This window comes from Tupaia chinensis, unplaced genomic scaffold, assembly GCF_000334495.1.
Source record: "Tupaia chinensis unplaced genomic scaffold, TupChi_1.0 Scaffold000086_1, whole genome shotgun sequence".
Lineage (NCBI taxonomy): Eukaryota > Metazoa > Chordata > Mammalia > Scandentia > Tupaiidae > Tupaia > Tupaia belangeri.
Window position 1 is genome coordinate 1,641,283 of NW_006159548.1, and position 21,685 is coordinate 1,662,967.

At 37.3% G+C, this 21,685-nt stretch overlaps 1 protein-coding gene across 3 annotated transcripts in view; it reads left to right on the plus strand.

The window, feature by feature from the left end:
- Window positions 1-20,297, plus strand: part of SLC4A4 (solute carrier family 4 member 4) — a 493,683-nt gene extending 473,386 nt beyond the window's left edge. For 2 of the 3 annotated variants that reach the window (XM_006142902.2, XM_014585732.2), the window contains exons 21-25: window positions 346-414; window positions 4,726-4,899; window positions 7,416-7,577; window positions 15,540-15,619; window positions 16,356-20,297. In XM_006142902.2, coding sequence (XP_006142964.2) covers window positions 346-414; window positions 4,726-4,899; window positions 7,416-7,577; window positions 15,540-15,619; window positions 16,356-16,461 — 591 coding nt within the window. In that variant the 3' untranslated portion in view covers window positions 16,462-20,297. Of the gene's footprint in view, window positions 1-345; window positions 415-4,725; window positions 4,900-7,415; window positions 7,578-12,461; window positions 12,559-15,539; window positions 15,620-16,355 lie in introns of those variants that run through there. The other variant, XM_027769728.1, reaches the window with a different exon arrangement.
- Window positions 20,298-21,685: the final 1,388 nt, after the last annotated feature.

Below are 21,685 nucleotides of genomic sequence, written 5' to 3' on the forward strand. Positions count from 1 at the left end.
ACTGGCTTGTGGGTAGTCATTCTTTTTAAGGGGAAAGAGAAACAGAACTTTCCCCCTATTAATTGCAGAAAGATTATCCTGAAGGTCATGCATGCTCATGGTAACAAAACAGACACCAGGGGAAAATCCAAAGTTCCTCTCACCCACCTTTCTTTATTTTTAATACAGAGAGTTTACAAGGTTACCAAAGGATGAATAAATCACATTAAATAGAGATCACTGTTATTATATATCCTATTTAGTCTCAGATTTAGTCTTTTTGCAAACTATTCATCTTTATTTACTGTCCCTATTATTGCTATTATTGTTGTTTTTAACCTTTATCCATTTTTTTTTCCTTTCTAGTTTATTCCCATGCCTGTACTCTATGGGGTTTTCCTGTACATGGGAGTAGCATCCCTGAATGGTGTGCAGGTAAGTTGTCCACAGCAATCTGAACAGGGGTTTTCTAGTAGTAAACACCCAGTTCCAGATCTTTTTTTTTGGAGAGATTTTTCGCTATAGGGCATGTGCACTCGCCAGACAGACAGAGACAGACAGAGAGACAGAAAGCAAGAAATCACCCCCCAGGGGGGATGGTCATGCCACAATCTCTCCTCTCGGGATCTTGGGCACGCACGCACACGCACCCAGCGTGAGTTTTAAGCCATCTGGTCTGGGACGTGAACCGTGGTCGACTACGTGGGAGTCCAGTGACATAGCCATTACACTAACTGCTGGTTCCCCCGGTCCCAGATCTTTGAAGCCAAGTGCTAATCATTAACTGTGGAGTTTTGCCAAATGCATTTATTTTCTATTTTCTCCACTATCCACCCACTTTTCATTTCTGGTTAATCAAACAAAGTCAATGAAGTCATCCCGTGTTAACAAATATTATCCTATGTACCCATTCTTGAAATAGGCTGTTAAACGTCATTTCCCCATAGGGCCAGGTGGTGGTGAAGTGTGGGCACAACTGACCCACGTGGGAAAAGTCCTGGTTTCCTGTCTCAGGATCACCCTGAGTGCAGCAAGTGTATGTGCTCTTACTCGTGCTCCAGTCTGGTTGAGCCTGGGGGTGGATCGTAGCATGTAGCCCCTGTTAGGGATGCTTGTGTCTAACTGTCTCTCTCTCAGAAGGAGAGATAAACTTTTTTTTTTTTTAAAAAAGTCATTTGTCCAGGAAAATGAGGGAACTAAAATCTTTCTTTTCCTTTCTCTGTTTTCCTCTTGCCTCCATCCTCCTTCCCCTCCCCATTATTCTCTCCTTCTCCCTCCCCTTCATCATCCTGCTACCCTTCTCTCTATCTTTTTTTTTTTTCTCTCTAAGAAGGACATCTAACTCTTTCAGTGTGTCCAGGATAGTAGCTATCCGTTTGCCTTATGAAGCAAATACAAAGGACAGGCTATTCTTAACTCAGTTTGCTTTCACATGGCTGAGATCAATGATCAAAAGTGTTGCACCAAAAAAAAAAAAAAAAAAAAAAATGCAGAAGAAGAAAAAGAAGAAGAAGAAGAAAGTCAGTGTGGTTTATGTGCTGCTTTTGTTAAAAACTTCAGCTATTCACAACTTTTGTAAAACTGACCCCCTTTTTTTAAAAAAAATATAAGGGAAAACTTTGTAAGGGACTTTGTCTTTCAATTGAGGCTTAATTTAATTGGCACCAGGAAACTGGAAGTACTTCTGCTGTTTTCTGGCACCTTGTTAATTGTGGCCTTATTTAGCACTTAGTAAAGTATTAACTGGAGAAGACGGCATGTTCTGTGAACATTATAAGACTTTATTTGAACCCCTTCAAAATAGTCCTTGCTTTCATGAAGTTAGATTAATTTGGTTTTAGAGTCAAATAGATCAGGGCAAGTAGCCAGATCCCCCAAATGAGAAACGCTTATTTTACTTTTCCCTATTTAGGTTCATTAAGTAGTGTTCTTTACCATTTGGGTATTTGTTCTTTCTTTACCATTTGGATATTTGAAATACAAAATGGTTCTTCATAGACTGGACTAGATGAATGTGGATGTGTGCTTATTTATGTGATGAAACTCTTTTGGGGGAATAAAATTTGTAAAGATAGTTTATATTTACTGCCCTTGTAAATATTCTTTATTCTTCTAAATGGAAAGATTAAGAAATTAGTATACCTCCCAAACTAAAAGTTTTAGTTTTGTTTGTCCTGAAAGACCTGGTCTACATCAAAATCTTAATTCTGTACATTCTAGGGGTGTTGTTGATTATTGGAACTCAGTATACGTTTATTAATTTTTTAAAAAGGGAAAAAAATCAATCATATAATGGTGGAGAAAAAAAGCCATTCTGAAGAGACTAGTAGATTTTTTATTTTAAATTTAATTTAATTTATTATTATTTCTTTCTTTTCTTTTTTTTTTTTTGGAGAGGTTTTTGCTACAGGGCGTGTGTGCTTGCCAGACAGACAGAGAGAGACAGAGAGACAGAAAGCAAGAAATCACCCCCCGGGGGGATGGCCACGCTGCAATCCCTTCTCCATTCTCCTCTCGGGATCTTGGGCACGCACGCACACGCGCCCAGCATGAGTTTTAAGCCACCGGGTCGACTACGTGGGAGTCCAGCGACATAGCCATTACGCTAACTGCTGGTCCCTTATTATTATTTCTTAATTTGCTATAGGGTACATGTGCTCTCAGAGAGAGAAAGAGAGAGAGAATACAAGCCACCAGATCTAGGACTCAAACGGTCATTGGCCATGAGAGAATCTAGCGCCTTAACCACTGCCACCAGCTGTCCCCATTAGATTTCATAAATTCTGCAGTGCTATTGCCTCCATGCCTTTTCTGCTTTCCTTACTTCTCTTTTGACTCTTTCCTATAGACCTTTTTGAAGTAATTTGATTCAGCAAGAAATTTTATAACCCCATGTTCACAAATGAAAAGGCCCCCACCAGCTAAAAATAGCTGTAGAGAAAGAAAACTCTTTTTTAAAAGGTTTGTGCCAAAGGGTGCATGTGCCTGCCAGAGAGAGATGGAGAGAGAGACAATGAGAGGGAAAGTAAATCACCCCCTAGCGGGGGGATGGTCTTCCCACAATTCTGTCTCGTCCATTCTCCTCCAGGGATTTTGGGCTCTCAAGCACAAAATCTGGCGTGACATTCAAGCTGCCAGGTTCAGGACTCGAACTGCAATCAGACATGTGGGAGTCCAGCATCACCTGCTGGCCCCTGAAAGAAAACTTTTTAAATAGGAAAAAGAAGTTTGTCTGTAATAGTCTATACAACTTTTATACTTCTTTCCCTGCAGAAGAAAATAGAGACATTTCAGAGTTCCTATCGCTTAATTATTCAATTTGGTAGCTACTAACTGAATATCTTCCATTGAGAGAGCCTATGATAGACACTTAGCTCTTGCTGTCTCATTCATCATCATCAATGTCAGCTCAGCGGTTGCACAGCACCTGGTCAGCAGTCATGTCAATACCTGTTTATACATGACCGTGTGATAGCCTGTCTCACAATCAGATATCTAATTGTTTTCACCCTTAAGTCCACTATCATAATCATGTGGCTTTTTTCCTGAAAAGAAAGGGTAATACATTGCTGTATTAGCCATGATATACCATAAATAATGCACAATTTATGAAGATATCAATGCATCACATTTTCAAGTTGGATATTTGCTTTATAGTCTTAGAACAGCTCTGAATTGTATATCTTGCATAGTATCACCTCCTCTTCTTTTGGAAAGACAGCTGAGGCAGAGTTAGATTTCTTCGGCATATCATTACTAAAATTTGCACAAGATCCTCTCTCCTCAGACTTAGATAATAAAAATAGAGACTAGAAAATGAGCATCTAGAATTTATGTTTTGGTTCGTGACTTCATTCTTTGGTGGCCCTTATCTCATATATCAGAGTACTTCAGAGAGATTGTGAAAAAAAAAATAGGATAAAAGTGTGAGTTTATTTTGAGGCAAAAAAAAACAAAAAAAAAATTGAGGGCCAGACAGTGGTGCAGTGGTAACACAACTAGACCTTCGCAGAAAAGGTTTCAAGTTTATTTAAGGTCCCGTATTCACATCCTGAGACCTCCCTGGGAAAGTCGAACTTGTATATGTGTGCGTACCAGTGATCAGGCTGGCTGAGAGTGAGGTAGACAGTGGTATGAAGATCCCGTAGTGGTGCCTGCCTCTTTCTCGCTCAAAGAAGAAGTAAGTGATTAAACTTTTAAAAAATTTAAATCCATGCATCATTTTTTATAATATACATTTTCCATAAACTTTTTTTTTTTTTTCAGGATTTTGCCATAGGACACATGCACTTGCTGGAGAGAAACAGAGAGAGACTGTGAGAAGCAAAGTGAGAAATCATTTCCCAGAGGGGATGGCCACACCACAATCTCTTCTTCTCCGTTCTCCTCCTGGGATTTTGGGCACACATGCACATGTTTCCAGCATGATTTTCTAGCCACCAGGTCTAGGACTCGACTGTAGTCAGCCACATGGGAGTCCAGCATTGTAACCACTACACCACATGCTGACCCCTCCATCATTTTAAAGACCCTTGTATATATGTAAAATAATAACAAAAATGAGAGGACTTGTACTGTGTCTTACTGCACTAGATTACATTTCGGTACTCCCTGACCGGTGCTTTGTCCTCTGAAAAGGACATTGTTTGCCTGAATTATGGACTATGCATCTCTAATAGTTAGTTAGGAATAGTGGAAGTGCCTTTGTGTATCAGCTCTTGAAGTCATTCTCCTTTCTTTCCTCAGTTCATGGATCGCCTGAAGCTGCTTCTGATGCCTCTGAAGCATCAGCCTGACTTCATCTACCTGCGTCACGTCCCCCTGCGCAGAGTCCACCTGTTCACCTTCCTGCAGGTCTTGTGTCTGGCCCTGCTCTGGATCCTCAAATCAACCGTGGCTGCTATAATTTTTCCAGTCATGGTAAAGATTCCCTCGATTAAACCTTGTGAGATCATGCCCATATGTGATATGGAAGACACATGCATCTTTTCTTTGTGGTTGCACTTTTTTCCAACTTTGACCCCATCTTTATTATCAATTGTAATTTAAGTTTCCCTTGGCTATGGTTGTTCAGATAGAACTGAGAATCAGGCTTACCTGAGTTCAAATACTGGCTCTGGTTCATGCAGACCAGTGAGTCTCCTTGACCTTTTTAGTAAAAGGACCTGATTATTGTTCTTCTGAGGATCCACAGGGAATGTCAAGCAGATAGCATAATATCTGACATGTAGCAGACACCAGTGCACTTGGTATTTCTAGAATATCATTGTGTGATACACGCAATCTAAATAAGCATATAGGATAGTCCAGTCAAATAGTAGAAGTGTTTGGTGACTTCTGAAAAATCACGCAGTGCATTGGAAGAAATGGAGCCAGGAGTTCAATTATTGCACTTCTTATGGTTTGTATCCAGCTAAGTTTAAGGAGAAAGCTGGACTTTCAGCTTTTGCCATGTTTTGATCAGAATCAAGGAAATACAACCAACATTCCACTCTGAATCTCATGTGCAAAAAGGAAAAAAAGGAAATGAAAGCTCTGTATTTGGCTTTGTTACTGAATTTTATACTTTATCGTAACTCTCCATTTCTTGCACTTAAAACAAGTCACAACACCAGCCTCAGGTTAGTGCTATCTCCCCTACGGCTTTCCATGTACTCACTCTATTTTATTTTTTATAAAAATCCTCATACTCTTAGCCAGGATTATTCTTTAATTTTATGTACATTTGCAACTGTTTTTCTCCTAGGGATACAGGGGAAGATGGTGTAAAATATGAGTGATATTTGTTAAGTCACATTTTTTTTCCTTAATGGTCCCATATATCTCTCTTTTTCCCCTTAAACCTCATTATCTTACTGGAAAACACACAGGGTATGAGAAATGACTTCATGTGCTGTTAGTATTATTTGCAAAACAACTGTACAGTTTTGTTAGAACCAGGAAAAATAAAGTTAGACTTGAATAAATTTGAAATATGTTCAATAACTCACTTATTGCCTGTGTTAAATAATAAAAAATGCTTTACCTTTGTAAAGCATCTTTATCTTTTAGAATTTTTAAATGGTCACAAAACAGTCCTGTTGGGTTCAGAAAAGTCATGATGCATTTTTATACAGAAAAACGTCATGACTTTTCCAACTACCAAATATAATCTCAATAGGGCAGATGTTATTAATTTCTCTAGGAGATGAAGAAACTGGAGAGTACGATGTACCTAAAGACGACTGATTCAGTGCAGAGCTGGGACTCCTATAACTTGCTGCTAACTAATTTTACTGGTGAACTGTATTCAGTTAAAGGATGGCTGAAGTAGCCCTGTGAAACAAAATGGTCTATGGATAATCAAATATTACCTCATTGTTAATACTTTAAAGATATCTTAGTGTACTGTGTGTTTTTTCAGTTTTCTTGATTTAAAAAAAAATACCTGTCAAATTTTTTATTATAAAAGGAAGTCAGAGGATGCATGCACTCACCAGAGAGAGACAGTCTCTGGAGAAAGAGAAAGAGAGGGAAAGTATAAAAGACTCCCTGTGAGGAATGGTCATGCCGCAAGCCTTTGTCCATTTCTCATTCATTTTAGGATTTGGGGAACACACACACAGCATGTTCTTCAAGCTTCTGGATCTGGGACTCAAACCACATAGTTGGCCATGTGAGATCCAGCTGCCTTAACCACCGTGCCAGCACCGGTTAGTCCTTAATTTTGAATAATTAGAAATCATATGCAGGCTCTGTTTTGCCTTTATACTTTTAGTTCTTCTATTCAAAATAAGACATGGAAGAAAATAGTTATAAAAAAGTTATCCTCTTCACATTAAAATGCTAATTGACTACTATAATACATTTCAGTAAACAAAGTGAGTTTAACTGAGACTTGTATGAAACAACTTTTTCCATGAAGAAAATTATTATGGTACACATAAGATAAGCCTACCCTGTCAAGATGAGTTTTGTCCTACTCAAGCCTTGGAGAAAAGTAGTTTCTGCTGACTTTGATGGGGCAATATCGCTTTGTGTTCTGCTCCTGTGACCAAGAACAGAAATGCCCATGTCTGGGCAATGGAAGAAAACAGAGGTTTAGTTCGCTTATGGTTTTGAGGCTAAAGAGTTCAAGAGCTTGGTACAGGCAAGTGGTGAATGTCCTTTGACTACACCACAACCTGGGAGAGGGCAGGAGAATGTGCAGAGCAGAGCCTGTGGGTCTGTTTCATTTTCTCTCCTTATAAACCACGCCCCCCACAGCACTCAGTCATTAGGGACCCCACCCTGATGCCTCATCAGATCTCAGAGTTCCCACCTTTCATCAACAGAATCAGATTATGCCTCCCATTGCCCTCACAATGGCTCACCGGATTCCAATACATGAATTTGGGTGGGTACTATGATTTCATCTGGCATATTTCATTCATGCTTTTGTATTTTTACCTTTCCAGATCTTGGCACTTGTAGCTGTCAGAAAAGGCATGGACTACCTCTTCTCCCAGCATGACCTCAGCTTCCTCGATGATGTCATTCCAGAAAAGGACAAGAAAAAGAAGGAGGATGAGAAGAAAAAGAAAAAGAAGAAGGGGAGTCTCGACAGTGACAATGACGATGTAAGGAACTTTCCAAAATTCCAAAGTAAAGCTAATTAAATAAGTAACTGTGAGAAGTGTAGATTTTTATACCTGGCGTGAGACGGAGGGCTGAGTTCTAAGGATGTTAATGTGGGGCTATGGCACTGGTCACTCAGTTCACCTCCATCATGCCTTATTTGCCTTCTTTGGTTTTTGTTTTTTAAATTTTCTTCTATCTTTCTATCACTATTAATATACTAATAATGACTTAATCTAAAAAAACACACACTTAGAGATATATATAAATATGCAAAGGGAGTTTACTTAGTAATGCTATAAAGTGTATTTTGTTTGCTATTGGTAATCCAGGATTTGTATTTGAGGTAACTCAGCTTCATATCATCTTAAGCCTAATGTGGACAGATCTGGTGATCTCACCTCCTGTGATCTATGATGTATGCTTTAGTAGGTTTTCTTTTCTTTTTTTTTTTTTTTTTGGAGAGGTTTTCGCTATAGGGCACGTGCGCTCGCCAGACAGACAGAGAGAGATATAGAGACAGAAAGCGAGAAATCTCCCCCCAGAGGGGATGGTCACGCCACAATCCCTTCTCCTCCATTCTCATCTTGGGATCTTGGGCACGCACACACATGTGCCCGGTGTGAGTTTTAAGCCACCGGGTCCGGGATGCAAACCCCGGTCGACTACGTGGGAGTCCAGCGACATAGCCCTTACGCTAACTGCTGGTTCCCAGTAGGCTTTCAACCGCAGTTCAGTGCTGTTGTCCCGTAGTGTCATTGTATTTGTATCAAGGTGATTCGGCATTATTTCTCTGCAATTCTTTAAGAAAAAGGAAAGGGAATGGGAGAGTGGGATCTTTTACGTAATTATAGTGGTCATTGTTGTAGTCTAGATGGGTCTCCTGCAATTGGGTGATGGAGTTAAGAAAGAAAGGGATTGCTCATTTTACAGATCTGCAATCAGTGCTAGGAGAAAAGCTACATTTTTGCTAATTGTCAAATGGCACATATGCTCTCCAGACAGAGATGGAAAGACAGAGCCTGGGGAAGCTGAAGGAGAAAGCATCCCCCAAATGGGGCATGTTCACACTGTGATCCCTTCTCTTCCATTTCTCCATCCTGTTGGGATTTTGAAAGCACCTCCACATGCACCCAGCATGTTTTTTTCAAGCCACTGGACCCATGTTGGGTCCAGCATGTTAACACTAGCCATAGTGCTGGATTTAGGATTTGTTGTTTTGTACTTTTTTTTTTTAACACACACACACACACACACACACACATTCTCTCTCTCTCTCTTTCTCTCTCTTACACACACACACAGCTTATCCTAGCAACTTTTGGAAAAGATTGCCAAAATGACATTTTTCAGGTGAAAATTTGCCCTAGATTTTATATAATACAGTATCAAAAATGATTTCTTGTGTATCTTTATCCATTCTCAAGTAGGAATATAGTTAATTTTTAGTGTCCACTCTTAGATCTTTAAATGATATATTTCTTGTTCCCATTCTTATAGATGAAGAGATTTAGACTGAAACTGTTAAATCATTTTAAAAACTTTTTCAGTTTCATTCAGGCATAATGGGCTAATAAAGTTGTATGTATTTAAAAGGTACATACCATGATGCTTTGATATACACCTTTAAGCCACTTTTTTAAATGTACACAAGTGTAAATGGCAAAACCTCTGGTTATTACAACTGGACTGGCTCTATGATTATATTATTTTTGTAGAACTTGGAAATGGTACAGTAAAGAAGGCAACAGGCAGATCTGGAGTTCAAATAAATCGATTTGATAAGAAAGGTTAAATACAGAAATTACATTTAGCTGAGAGAGAGAGAGTCTGAGGGAAGTCTTAAGACTGTTATCCATAGGGACCAGCAGATGGCATAATGGTTACATCGCTGGACTCCCATGTAGTTGATCATGGTTCAAGTCTGGGATCTGATGTCTTAAAACTCACACCAGGCATGTGTTCACGCATGCCCAAAATCCCAAGACAAGAATGGAGGAGAAGAGATTGCAGCATGGCCATTCCCCCTGGGGAGTGATTTCTCAATTTCTGTTTTTCTGTCTCTCTGATCAAAGTGCACATGCCCTGTAGCAAAAATCTAAAAATAAATAAATAAAAAAAAAGACTGTAATCTATCTTCAATAGGAACAGGTATATAGACTTTCTGTTTCTAGTGATGATAGAAAGGCAGAATGTATTTAAATTGCAGCAGACATTAAGTTGCAGTACTAAGAAGAATGGTGCACTTACACATTGAATAGAAATCAAAAATGGAAATGAATTTCCATATCATTCAAAACCATAAAAAGGCTGCCTGAAATAGTAAGATGATTAAACCAGTATTTTATTTCAAATTTCCAATACATATACTTCTGTTTATGGACATAGAAACCAAACTTAAAATTCATTACACATTACAAATGAATGAGGTAATATTAGGAATCCTCTAATGGTTTGTAAGAAAATGTAACATAATATTGACTTTGGGGATATTTTACATTTCCTATTCTGTAGTGACAAAAAGTTGGATCAAATGAGCTCCTGAATTCTTTCAATTCTTAGATGTCATTTTTAACACATTATATTTAATTTAAACAATGTTCTTCTTTTATTAATATTTATCATTTTCAGCTCCATATTCCCGACAGATTTCTTGAAGATAATATGTGGTACTTTTCTCTTTTCTTCTTACTCTTTTCCACCCGACTCCTACCTAAACAACCAACCATTCATTCCTAGTCAGTGACTCTAACCAGGCAATTTAGGTGCATCTGTGCAGTAAGTTCTGTAAGTGTTGAGCCCATCCACTGGGGCTCCACATTTGGAAGGTGTCTCTCCTAATGTTTAAGTGATGCTCATGTGCGGTAGGGGTCCATTGATACTGAGAACCATATTGGGACGCAGCAGTTAGAGCTCTAGTATTTGTGGACAGTGTAATGAAACTTACGGTTTCCAACATTTGGTGCCACACATGCCATTTCTGAACTGAACCTGCCTGGTTGGCTGCAACTAAGGGTTAACTGCCAAGTCGTTCATCTGTAAGTGCTGATACTTTAGGAAATAATTAAAATACTACAATAAGATTTATTGTTCTTGACAGTCTCTTAAAGGTAGGTGTGTGTACCCTCTTCATCCTTCTTTTCTTTTTTGTCACTTTAAGTGCATGATCTCAAGTAATATATAAAAGGATACTGTAACTCATTACCTCTTTAGAGCAATCATAAAGGATTTTTCAATGTGGGTTGTAGGTTTTATGCTAAGTTTTGGGTTTTTTTTTTTTTTTACCCCTATTTCTCATTGTTCCTTTCAACTAAAGATTGTCTTCTTTGCACTTCAGTCAAGAGGTTAATTGGATATTTTCAGTCTAAACATAGACTTGGTTTTAATAAAATAAACTTTTTAAAAGCATAAAGTGATAATTTGGTGGAAATCCATTCCAGTGAGGGCTAAGTGGCCTGTTCTTTAAGCACCCATGATTAGTTGTATGGTATTATCATTTTTATTCTGATTCTTATCGTCTGCTTGTCTGACGATCATAGGCACCTTCCTTTTACTTATATTTTCTCATGTTTTGCTTATATTTTCCTTGATACGAGCAAATTGAATATTTAGCCATCAGATTGTTTTTGATAGAGTATTAGAGTAAGGGTGGGAAGCTTATTTTCAAGTGTATATAAAGGACTCCTTGATAGTAGATGTTAAAAATGTCTTCTTGGGACCAGCAGGTGACATAATGGTTACATCATTGAAGTCTTACATAGTTGATTGTGGGTTGAGTCCTGGACCCGGTAGCTTAAACTCCTGCCAGGTGCGGGTGCACACAAGATCCCTAGAGGACAACAGAGGAGAAGGGAGTGCAGCATGGCCATCCCTCTGGGGTGTGATTTCTCACTTTCTGTCTTTCTGGAAAGTGCATGTGCCCTATAGCAAAAGCCTCTCTTTAAAAAAAAAAATCTATTTGTTTCAGAAGAAAAGATGGGTCATGATTTTCCATGAGATGGCATTAAAATAAACAAAGTAAGAATTTCAAAACCATATTTTACAAGTTTCCTATATTTAATCTGTTTTCACATTGAGATTATTTGATTCACACATACAACAACCTGTAAGTTGATAAATCCAGCTTATGGAAAGTTTTATAAATAAGTTGTAGTGATCTCCACTTGGTCTGGGTCTAGTTTTTTTTTTTTTTTTTTTTAAAGAGAGAGATTTTTGCTTTAGGGTACATGCACATGCAAGAGAGAGAGAGATAGAAAGCAAGAAATCTCCCCCCAGGGGGGATGGCCACACCACAAGCCCTCCCCCTCCATTCTCCTCTTGGGATTTTGGGATTGCACACCCACAGACACACACACACACACACACACACATGCACACGTACCTGGCATGAGGGATTTTTTTTTATTTTATTTATTCATTAATTTATTTTTAATTTAGCAGAGAGAGACACAAGAGAGAGAGAAAGAGGGGAAGTGAGAAGGCAAGCCACCAGGTCTAGGACTTAAACTGATCAGCCATGTGGGAGTGTACAGCACCTTAACCACCATGCTACCTGCTAGTCCTGGCCTGAGTTTTAAGCTACCGGGTCCGGGACTCGAACCACAATTGACTATGTGGGAGTTCAGTGACATAACCATTATGCCATCTGCTGGTCCCATGTGTGGGTCTAGTTTTAATTGACTTAGTCCTAAACTCAAAAGAGAGGAAAAGAAATGTGAGGGGGAAGGATGGTGTAGAATTTGAAAAGTTAGCAAACTCGATTATATCTATGACTTTTCTCCTTATTACCATGTACATGATATTATTTTAGGTTTGATCAATACTGGGAGATAGGAAGGGTTATCTAATAAAAACATTCTAAAAACTCTTGTAAATTTCTTTCACAGTCTGACTGCCCATACTCAGAAAAAGTTCCAAGTATTAAAATTCCAATGGACATCATGGAACAGCAACCTTTCCTAAGTGATAGCAAACCTTCCGACAGTGAGTAGAACTAACCTCTTGCATGCTTGCTCAAATATGATTTGCACCTGCAGAGAAAAAAATTTAGAACTATCATCTACATTAACTTTTCCCCTATTTGGTCTTCTTATTTTTTCTATGTAAAGATTGACACTTCATTGTTATAAAATTTTATGTTTACGTTTCCTAAACATCACTGTTAACTTTTTTCTTTTACCTTTATCCTTTTACGGTTTTGTTTGGTAGTCTTATTTTTTTTCCCTCCAGTCATAACCAGTTTTTGTTTTTGTTTTTGTTTTTCAATTGCTAAACTTATAACCATGTTTTTCATTGATTTTATTTTTACCCCCACTACTGGTATTTAGAATTGCAGCTTATAGTACTACATCACTGTCTGTTATTGTTTGTCTTCCTTAGGTTACAACCAATGACCGATCCACTCAAAATAAAAATTGCATCATGGGTCAATAATCAGTGACTCAATTGTTAATACTGAGAATTTGGAATAATTTTTATTTTCAATTAAATTGGCAATCATAGACATTAGGACAGCTTTTTTAGATATAACTTAAATGATCTATGCATTTTCTTAATTTCTTTTCTGCTATTTCAAAATCATCATTGTAACTGTACTGTCCCTTCTAAGGTGATGGCCTGGTGGCTGGGGTATAATGGTTTGTGAAATGAACATGATAACCACTGCACTACTACACTGGGAAACTAGGTTACACTGTAATGGTTTGTGACATACCATCTTTTCTTTCGTAACTGAGTTAACAGACCACTTGAAATAAAAGGGGCTACCTCTGTAGTAACACTGGCTTTTCTTTTTTGTTTTTGAGAGGTTTTTCACTATAGGGTGCGTGCACTCGCCAAACAGGCAGACAGAGAGAGACAGAGAGACAGAAAGTGAGAAATCACCCCCCAGAGGGGATGGCCACGCCGCAATCCCTTCTCCTCCATTCTCCTCTTGGGATCTTGGGCACGCACGCACACACGCCCTGCATGGGTTTTAAGCCACTGGGTCCGGGACGTGAACTGTGGTCGACTATGTGGGAGTCCAGCGATATAGCCATTACGCTAACTGCTGGTTTCAACACTGGCTTTTCTAATAGCAAGTAGCAATTGCTTCCAAACTACTTTAAATTCTTATTAGAAAAAAGTGTGTATTTTTTTAGATATAGATATACTTTGAAGTGTCCTGATATGTTACAGGCAAGCAGACAGTTGAGAATCTTTTACTTTTATTTGGCAATGGCACTTCCACTTCAATAATAGGTTACTATTACCAAGAAAATTTTCAACTGAATGGCAGTTGAAAAAAATGAGTATATTAGTTATCAATTACTGAGTCATAGATTACCACAAAAGTTAGCAGCTTAAGACAACAAGAACGTCTTTTCCTACACTGTTCCTGACATTTAGAAATTTAGGAGTAGCTGATCTCAATGGTTCTGGCTCAGGTCTTCCATGAGATTATAGTCAAGCTGTCCAGCTGTTGGCTGGGGCTGAGTCTCTGAGGATTTGATTGAAGCTGGGGATCTGCCTTCAAGCTCACTTATGAGGTCCTTGGTAGGAAGTTTGTTCCTTGGCCTGTGGGCATCTCCATAGCGCTGCCCACAAGATGACTTACTTCCCCCAGAGCCAGGGAAAAAAGACAAAGAACCAAGGTAGAGGATGCCATGTGTTATAACTGAACCTCAGAGTGACAGACCCTCATTTCTGCCATGTTCTATTGGCTGTGCAGATCATTGGAGGAAAGCGTTGTTTGAGGACATAAATACCATGAGACAGGGATCATCAGGAGCCATGCTGGAGGCTGGCAGCCACTGTGGGTGTAAAGAACAATGAATTAAAGCGGTATTACCTTTGGTGTCCAATTTGTAACCTATCACTTATAACTGAGCCTAATTTCTGCTCATTCCTATCCGTGGGATTTAATTAAGAATTTCTTTCTGAACTGAGGCTCCCAAAGCCATGTTATAATGTCAGTTTTCATCTCACGAGCTTTAACAGCAAACGAAGACTGTGACATACATAGACACAGCATGTTAACTTCATAACCTAGTATATCCTTCTAAGAACAACTTAAAGGCTGCCTTTTTTTTCTTTTTTTTTTAATAGGTTTTTTGCTATAGGGCATATGTACTCACTGGAGGAAGACAGAGAGACAGAAAGCAAGAAATCACCCCCAAGGAGGGATGGCCATTGCCACAGTCCCTTCTCCTCCTGGGATTTTGGGCACACATGCACATGTGCCTGGCATGTGTTTCAAGCTGCCTGGTCTGGGATTTGCACTGTGATCGACTGTGTGGGAGTCCAGCCATGTAATCATTATGCCATCTGCTGGTCCCCTAAAGGCTGCATTTAAAAAGCAGCCAAGAGCCAGAATTTGAGGCTCATGGAAAGTTTATATGTCAGTTTGTTCTTCACCTTCTCAAAACTCTGTAAAAGGATGAATTAAAAATTGATGCAACATTCGAAGTTTACTTAAAATACATATATATATGATCATGCCATCTGAAATATTTTCTGAGGTCATGTTCATCTTTTTAATCCATGAAAGAACAAAATTGAAAGGAGAGTTGTAATATAAGTAAGTACCTCAAAGAAATGTTTCCCCATGGATAATCGCAGGGCAAAATTGTGAATATTAAAGAAAGAAGGAAATCCAAGGGCAAGCCTTAGAATTAGGTAGATGCCACCCACCCCTAAAAATGATTCCCCTCTTACCTTTCTCATTGAAAAGATAGCAGTGGTCTATCCCTGAGAACCTAAAGTGAAAGGAGACAGTCACTTTGGCTTCATCACACTAGTTCCATTCTCAGTTTTATTCAATGTGTATTGAAATCCTCTAAACCCGTCTTTCTTATTCTTTCCAGTTGAGCTAAATGCACCAATTTTTGTGAAGGTTTTAATTTTCACTCTAATTTTATCCTTTATGAAGAACTACTATGTATGATTTTTTAACATAAAAATGTATGTTAATTATTTTTCCCCAGGAGAAAGATCGTCAACATTCCTTGAACGCCACACATCATGCTGATAAAATTCCTTTCCTTCAGTCACTGGGTATGCCAAGGTAAAGGAGAGCCCAGTATTTTGCCTTGTTCCGTGGGATGATTACTCCACAGAAATGTAGTCAGTGGTGGAATATTGGCAGAACTCCTTGTTCTCCTTCTTCTCTCTGATTTAATAAATTACCCAATGACCAAACTCAGCCTAGCTTTTCCTGGTAGAATGTATTCAATGGAGCGCTATTTAATCTTACAAATGATGGAACCTTTCAGTATCATTACGTTAAAGCCTAGGATCATTATGGGCTCTTATATTTTGAGGATCATCCCAGATTTAAGGGATAACATGATTCCTGGCTGTTCTCTTCTTGTAATTTCCTTTCCCCTTTCCAGAGCTCTAGAGATTTCAGAACCTACTTGATTCTCAAAAGAGTGAAATGTCTGAATGTTTTCATGTCAGTCTTTTTTTAAAATTTCTGACAGGGTTACCTAACTAGTAGTCCCTCTCATTTTTAATGGTTGTTATGGGAGTTGGGTTTTTTTGTTTTGTTTTGGTCTGGGTATGAGATCTTAGGAAATTTTTACTCAAATTTCTTTTTTTTTTTTTTTTCACATTTCTTGACTGTATTGATAACCTTCATCCCATTTTAAAATGTTTGTTTTAAATATGCAAGGAAGAGATAACTATTAAAGGAGAACCAAGATTGATACATCTGATTTCTGAATGATGCATAAAGATTGGGCAGATGAAACAGGAGATCTGATTTACTTACTGTTTCTTTTCTTTCTCTTTTGCTCTAGTCCTCCTAGAACTCCAGTAAAAGTTGTGCCTCAAATTAGAATAGAACTTGAGCCTGACGACAATGATTATTTCTGGAGGAGCAAGGGAACAGAAACTACATTGTAACCTGTTTGTCTTTCTTAAAACTGAAAGTTTTGTTATTGATGTTCCTGTTTTTTTTGTGTGTTTTGTTTTTGTCTGGCTGGTTTTTTTTGTTTTTTTTTTTTTCATTTCTTTTTGGTTTTGGTTTTTGGTCACTGGCCAAATAATACAGCACTCTCTCTGCTTCTCTCTTGCATAGGTAAAATCAAGACAATAGTTGCACCGTTCCCTAAACACAGCATCTGAGGACTCCCCCTTTCGTTCTTATACTTTCAGATGTGTCCTCTGACAATCAGAGTCCTCTGTCACTCAAGACACGCACAGACCCTGTCCTTTTCCTCTGTTAGGCAGAGGACAAAAGTATTAAGGATTTTATGACACCTTTTATTAAAGTATCAAAGGAACTTACAACTTTAGCTTTGGAGCTGTGCTTACTGGCTTGTCTTTGTCTGGTCCAGACAGAGTCCCTTCTCGCTTGTAGAGCTCTCCAGGACTGGAAAAAGTGCTGCTACTCTAACTTGCTCTTGCTCGTAAACCCTAATCTTAGAGTTATCAAAAGAAGAAAAACTAAAGGTACTTTACTTCCCTGTAGAGAAATCATTGCCATCATTGTAGCAAGTGCTGGAATGTCCCTTTTTCCTATGCAACTTTTTTTAACCCTTTAATGAACTTATCTGTTGAGTACATTGAAGAATATTTTTCTTCCTAGATTTTGTTGTTTAAATTATGGGGCCTAACCTGCAACTTATTTTTTGTCAATTTTTTAAACTTTTTTTTAATTACTGTAAAGAAAATGAATTTTTTCCTGCAGCAGGAAACATAGTTTTGAGTAGTTCTACCTCTTATTTGTAGCTGCCAGGCTTTCTGTAAAAATTGTATTGTATATTTCGTGATTTTTACACACACACACACACACACACACACACACGCACACAAGTATACAATCTCTAGGGTAAGCCAGAAGGCTAGATCAGATTAAAAACACCATGTTTCTAAGCATCCATTTTTCCCCAATTCTTTAAAAGAAATTCAACTGTTCTATGAAGGAGACTGAGGTGAAGAGAGAAACTCGTGTGTGATGGTAATAACTGACATAATAGGAGTATCCGGGCACAGATGCCGACTGTATCACCGTGTCAATGTCCTATGCAGTATTGTTAGACATTTCTTCATTTTGAAATATTTGTGTGTTTGTATATGTGCTCTGTGTGTGGCTGGTGCACATATGTGCAAAGTTAGAAGGATGAGAATAACAGTAGGTAAAAAGAAAAGTTAGCCAGTTTCCTGTCAGGTTTCATAAATCCCACACCACGTATGAGAAACTCACTGGGGTCCAAGAAGTTTAACCATTGCTCAAATGAGGATTAATATAGTCTACTATCCAGGTACCAGTCACCTTCATTGATCCAGTCGCCCATTTTTACAGTAGAAAATCTGTAAGCATCCCAATAGCCCATTCATGCAACTATAAAGTGTTACAAGAATGCAGGTAGATCTGCAAAAAGTATATGTGTATACACTTTATCAGTACTTGGACACACTTATTTTGGTATGCAAAGGTAATTATTCTTTATGATTGGGACATTCAGAAGATGTATGTGTACATATATATATATATGTGTGTTTCAAAGTACCATCTTGAAAATTAGATCATTACTAACCAAATTTAGCATCATATTTAAATGTAATGTTTTTAATAGATTACATTATATATTGTGAATTATATTATAAATACAACGTTAAATGTTGAATCCATCATTTTGGATTCATTTAACCACAACTGTGATATGCCCTAATTATAACATGTTGGAGGAGTACTAGAAGCAGAATGAAACCACTTATTTAGGTTTCATAGTATGCACTTGTTGACACTCATTCTTATATATATTAGTTAAATTCTAGTCCTCTTGTAATTTCAGTTATAGAAGTTTTATTATCCTGAGTTAGTTGTTACTTTTGTAATATCTGATAACCTTAAAACTTTTAATTTTCTACAAATTATACGTAATAACCCCAAGATTTTTATTAAAATGATAGTGGCAAATTGCATGTTATAATGTTAAGACCTCACATGCTAAATTTGACATGACATTTGTATGGAGAGGTGTCCTTAAAATTATTACTCAATGTTACCACATTTGCTATCACCCTAATATAAAACTATATAAGTCGTTCCCTTTTACCTTTTTTTTTTTAACTGATGGAAGCATCATTAAAATGTTTAAAAGTCAGGCATAATAAATTCAGCCTAACTTATGATTTCGCTAAATTGAAGACACTTTACTTTTATAAAAGCTCCACATACGAAAATATTTTTTCCTTTTATGAATCAAGTATATGAGGATTCATGCCCTTCTCTGTAGCTTTTAACAGAGTCCTGAAACAATTTAACATTGCTTCATTTTGGCCTCTGAATAGCTGAAAAATGTATCAGCACCTCCATTGATGATGAGAAGTGGGCATTCATGATATGAACACAGAATGGTACATTTCAGAAAGCAACAGTTAACAAACCATTTCAACATCCTGGAACCTAGGGAAGTTTTATTAAAGATCATTACTTTCAGAGAAACAGATGTTGTTACCAAATTAACAAGCAACCCCTGAGGTCCACATAGAGCCATTTAACTGACTTTACTCATTGACTAGGAATTAATCAGATATTAGGATGATTTTGTTTCTGTGCAAACTGGACACTAATACAATGGTAAATTTTTTATCAAGTATTTCTCTCAGATGTGAATTTGGAGGCAAAAGATTTAAGTTGCTTGAAGCAAAACCAAGTACACTCAATAGTTGTTAATCAGAAGTACAGTGGTTTTGGAAATTTAGTATTAAAGAGTGACCACTAGGCCAAGAGTTTGCATTATCAAGGATGCCTCTGGCTTTGCATTTGAGAGAAACTCTCTTAAAGACTTGTTTTTCTTGGTGAATCACTCTTTACTGTGTGAAGTGACTACTTGGAATCCTAATTAGTGTGGTCCTGGGTTGGGGTGGGGACATAAGCAGAAAAATGAAAACCTTGGTCTTTAGCCCCTACCTCAAAGAAGGGGGGAGAAAACAATTGTTGGATATTAGCCATTCAATTTTTGTGTATTTTATGCACAGGCACCAACACACACAGAGTAAACTTTTATCAGCTATGTATTGGTGTTTAATATAGAGAATGATTGTCTTCCAAGATTTTAGTTTTTTTTTTTTTTTTTTTTTTTTAAACTGTGTTAAAGTACTTGAAATGTATTGACTGCTGACTATCTTCAAAAAACAAAACGAAACCGTTTGGGTTGTATTACATAAGAAGTTGATATTGTTCAGGGATGGGACAAAGCTTTCTTCAGTCCTTTTCATACCACTTAATAATTTTGGTGCAGGAACCAGAGATTCTCTTGTTTATATCCCATGATCTTTCATAAATGCTCTTTACAGCATGAGCACGAAGCCCAGTGGCACTGAGAGACTGGAGTCAGAAAATGTTTCACGGCACTTCTTTCTCTAAAGGGCCTAGGGAGTTTCAGATGATGATGTCATTAAGTTTCATCACAGCCTGATATAAACAAGTTTTGTAATGAACACTAACCAGTGAAATTGTGTTTTGACCAGAAAATTGGATATGTCCTATTTCTTGGCTCATTTCATTGTGCTCTGTGACTACGAAAAAAAGAAAAAAAAAAACAAACCTTAAAAATCCTGAATTCTGTTTTCTAGGCAAATATTACAACTCAGGGCTAAAGTCATCCAGTGAAACTTTAGAGCCAGAAGTAACTTTGTCCCAGTCCTGCAATGTGAAAGGAGTGAATAGTTGCCTCTTTTTAAGCCATTTTCATGGCGGGTACATATCCGTACACATTACTTTTCAGAATCAATACGCACTTTCAGATATTCTTATTTTTATTCTCTTAAGTCTTTATTAACTTTGGAGAAATGATGCATCTTTTTATTTTAAATGAAGTAGATCAACATGGTGGAACAAAATGATAAAGAACAGAAAACATTTCAATATATTACTAATAATTTTTTTTCCAATATGAAACCTAAAATTCCTATAACACTATAGTATTTTACAGTTTTATGAAGCTTTCTATTGTGACTTTTATGGAATTAAGAGATGAAGAAGATGAGATATTTTAGCATTTATATTTTTCAAAATTAAATGTATACTTAAAATAAAGTAACTTTATGCATTTATGAGTGTTGAGTGCTTCTGTTCAACTCTTCAAACTCTTCAAATGCCTATTACTTTATTCCTTGGGGTTCTTTGGGGAATACAAAGATAAGTAGAGTTCCTGTCCTAGGATTGCTTTAATCACTCCAGACAAGAAGATGAAACAAGTGTCCAAATTATACAGGATAAGAGATGGTAAGAGTGATCTGTTTAAGTATCAGTTAAGTATTACCATGTTGAGATTCAAAGCTGAGAAAAAATATGTCCAACTGAGCACAATGGGAATGGCTTTATAGAGAAGGTCATATTGTTATTGTTCTTTTATAAAGTTAGTCAAATATAAATAACATTTTCTTGCATTCAGGATTCTATATATATAAAATTTGGGATTCAAAAAAAATATATAATATATACCATATAGTATGTAGTATAGTATATATTCTATTTTATATTACACATATGTATTTGTATAAATATGAATATTTTCTTATAAATATTCAATTCTCAAAGCAAGAAACAAACATACGGCATATGTTATATATTTATATTACACATATGTATTTGATTAAATATGAATATTTACATATAAATGTTCAATTCTCAAAGCAAGAAACAAAACAAAACTAAGCATAAGTTTATTTAAAAAATAATTAGTTGAGTTAACATATGGCCTGGTGTTTAATGATTTGATCCCACATGGTCAACCATGTAGTTAGAGTCTGAGATCTGGCAGCTTGACAAACATGCTTGGGGCATGTGCCTATGTGCCAAAAATCCCAAAGCAAAGAGAGAAGAAAAGGGCATGACCATGCCTCATCAAGGGTGCTTTCTCATTTTCCCTCTTTCTTACTCTGACTCTCTCTGGCCAGTACATATACCCTCTGGCCAAATAAAATAAAATAAAATAAAATAAAATAAAATAAAATAAAATAAAATAAAAATTACTCAGGACTGGGATGGTGAGTAGTGTTAATGCAATACTCTAAAAAACTGACCCATATGGGAAGGTTCTAAGCATGTGTCCGGCCATCTCCCTGTATAGACCAAGTACACATATTTCCATGGTCCAGGATTTGCTGAAATTAT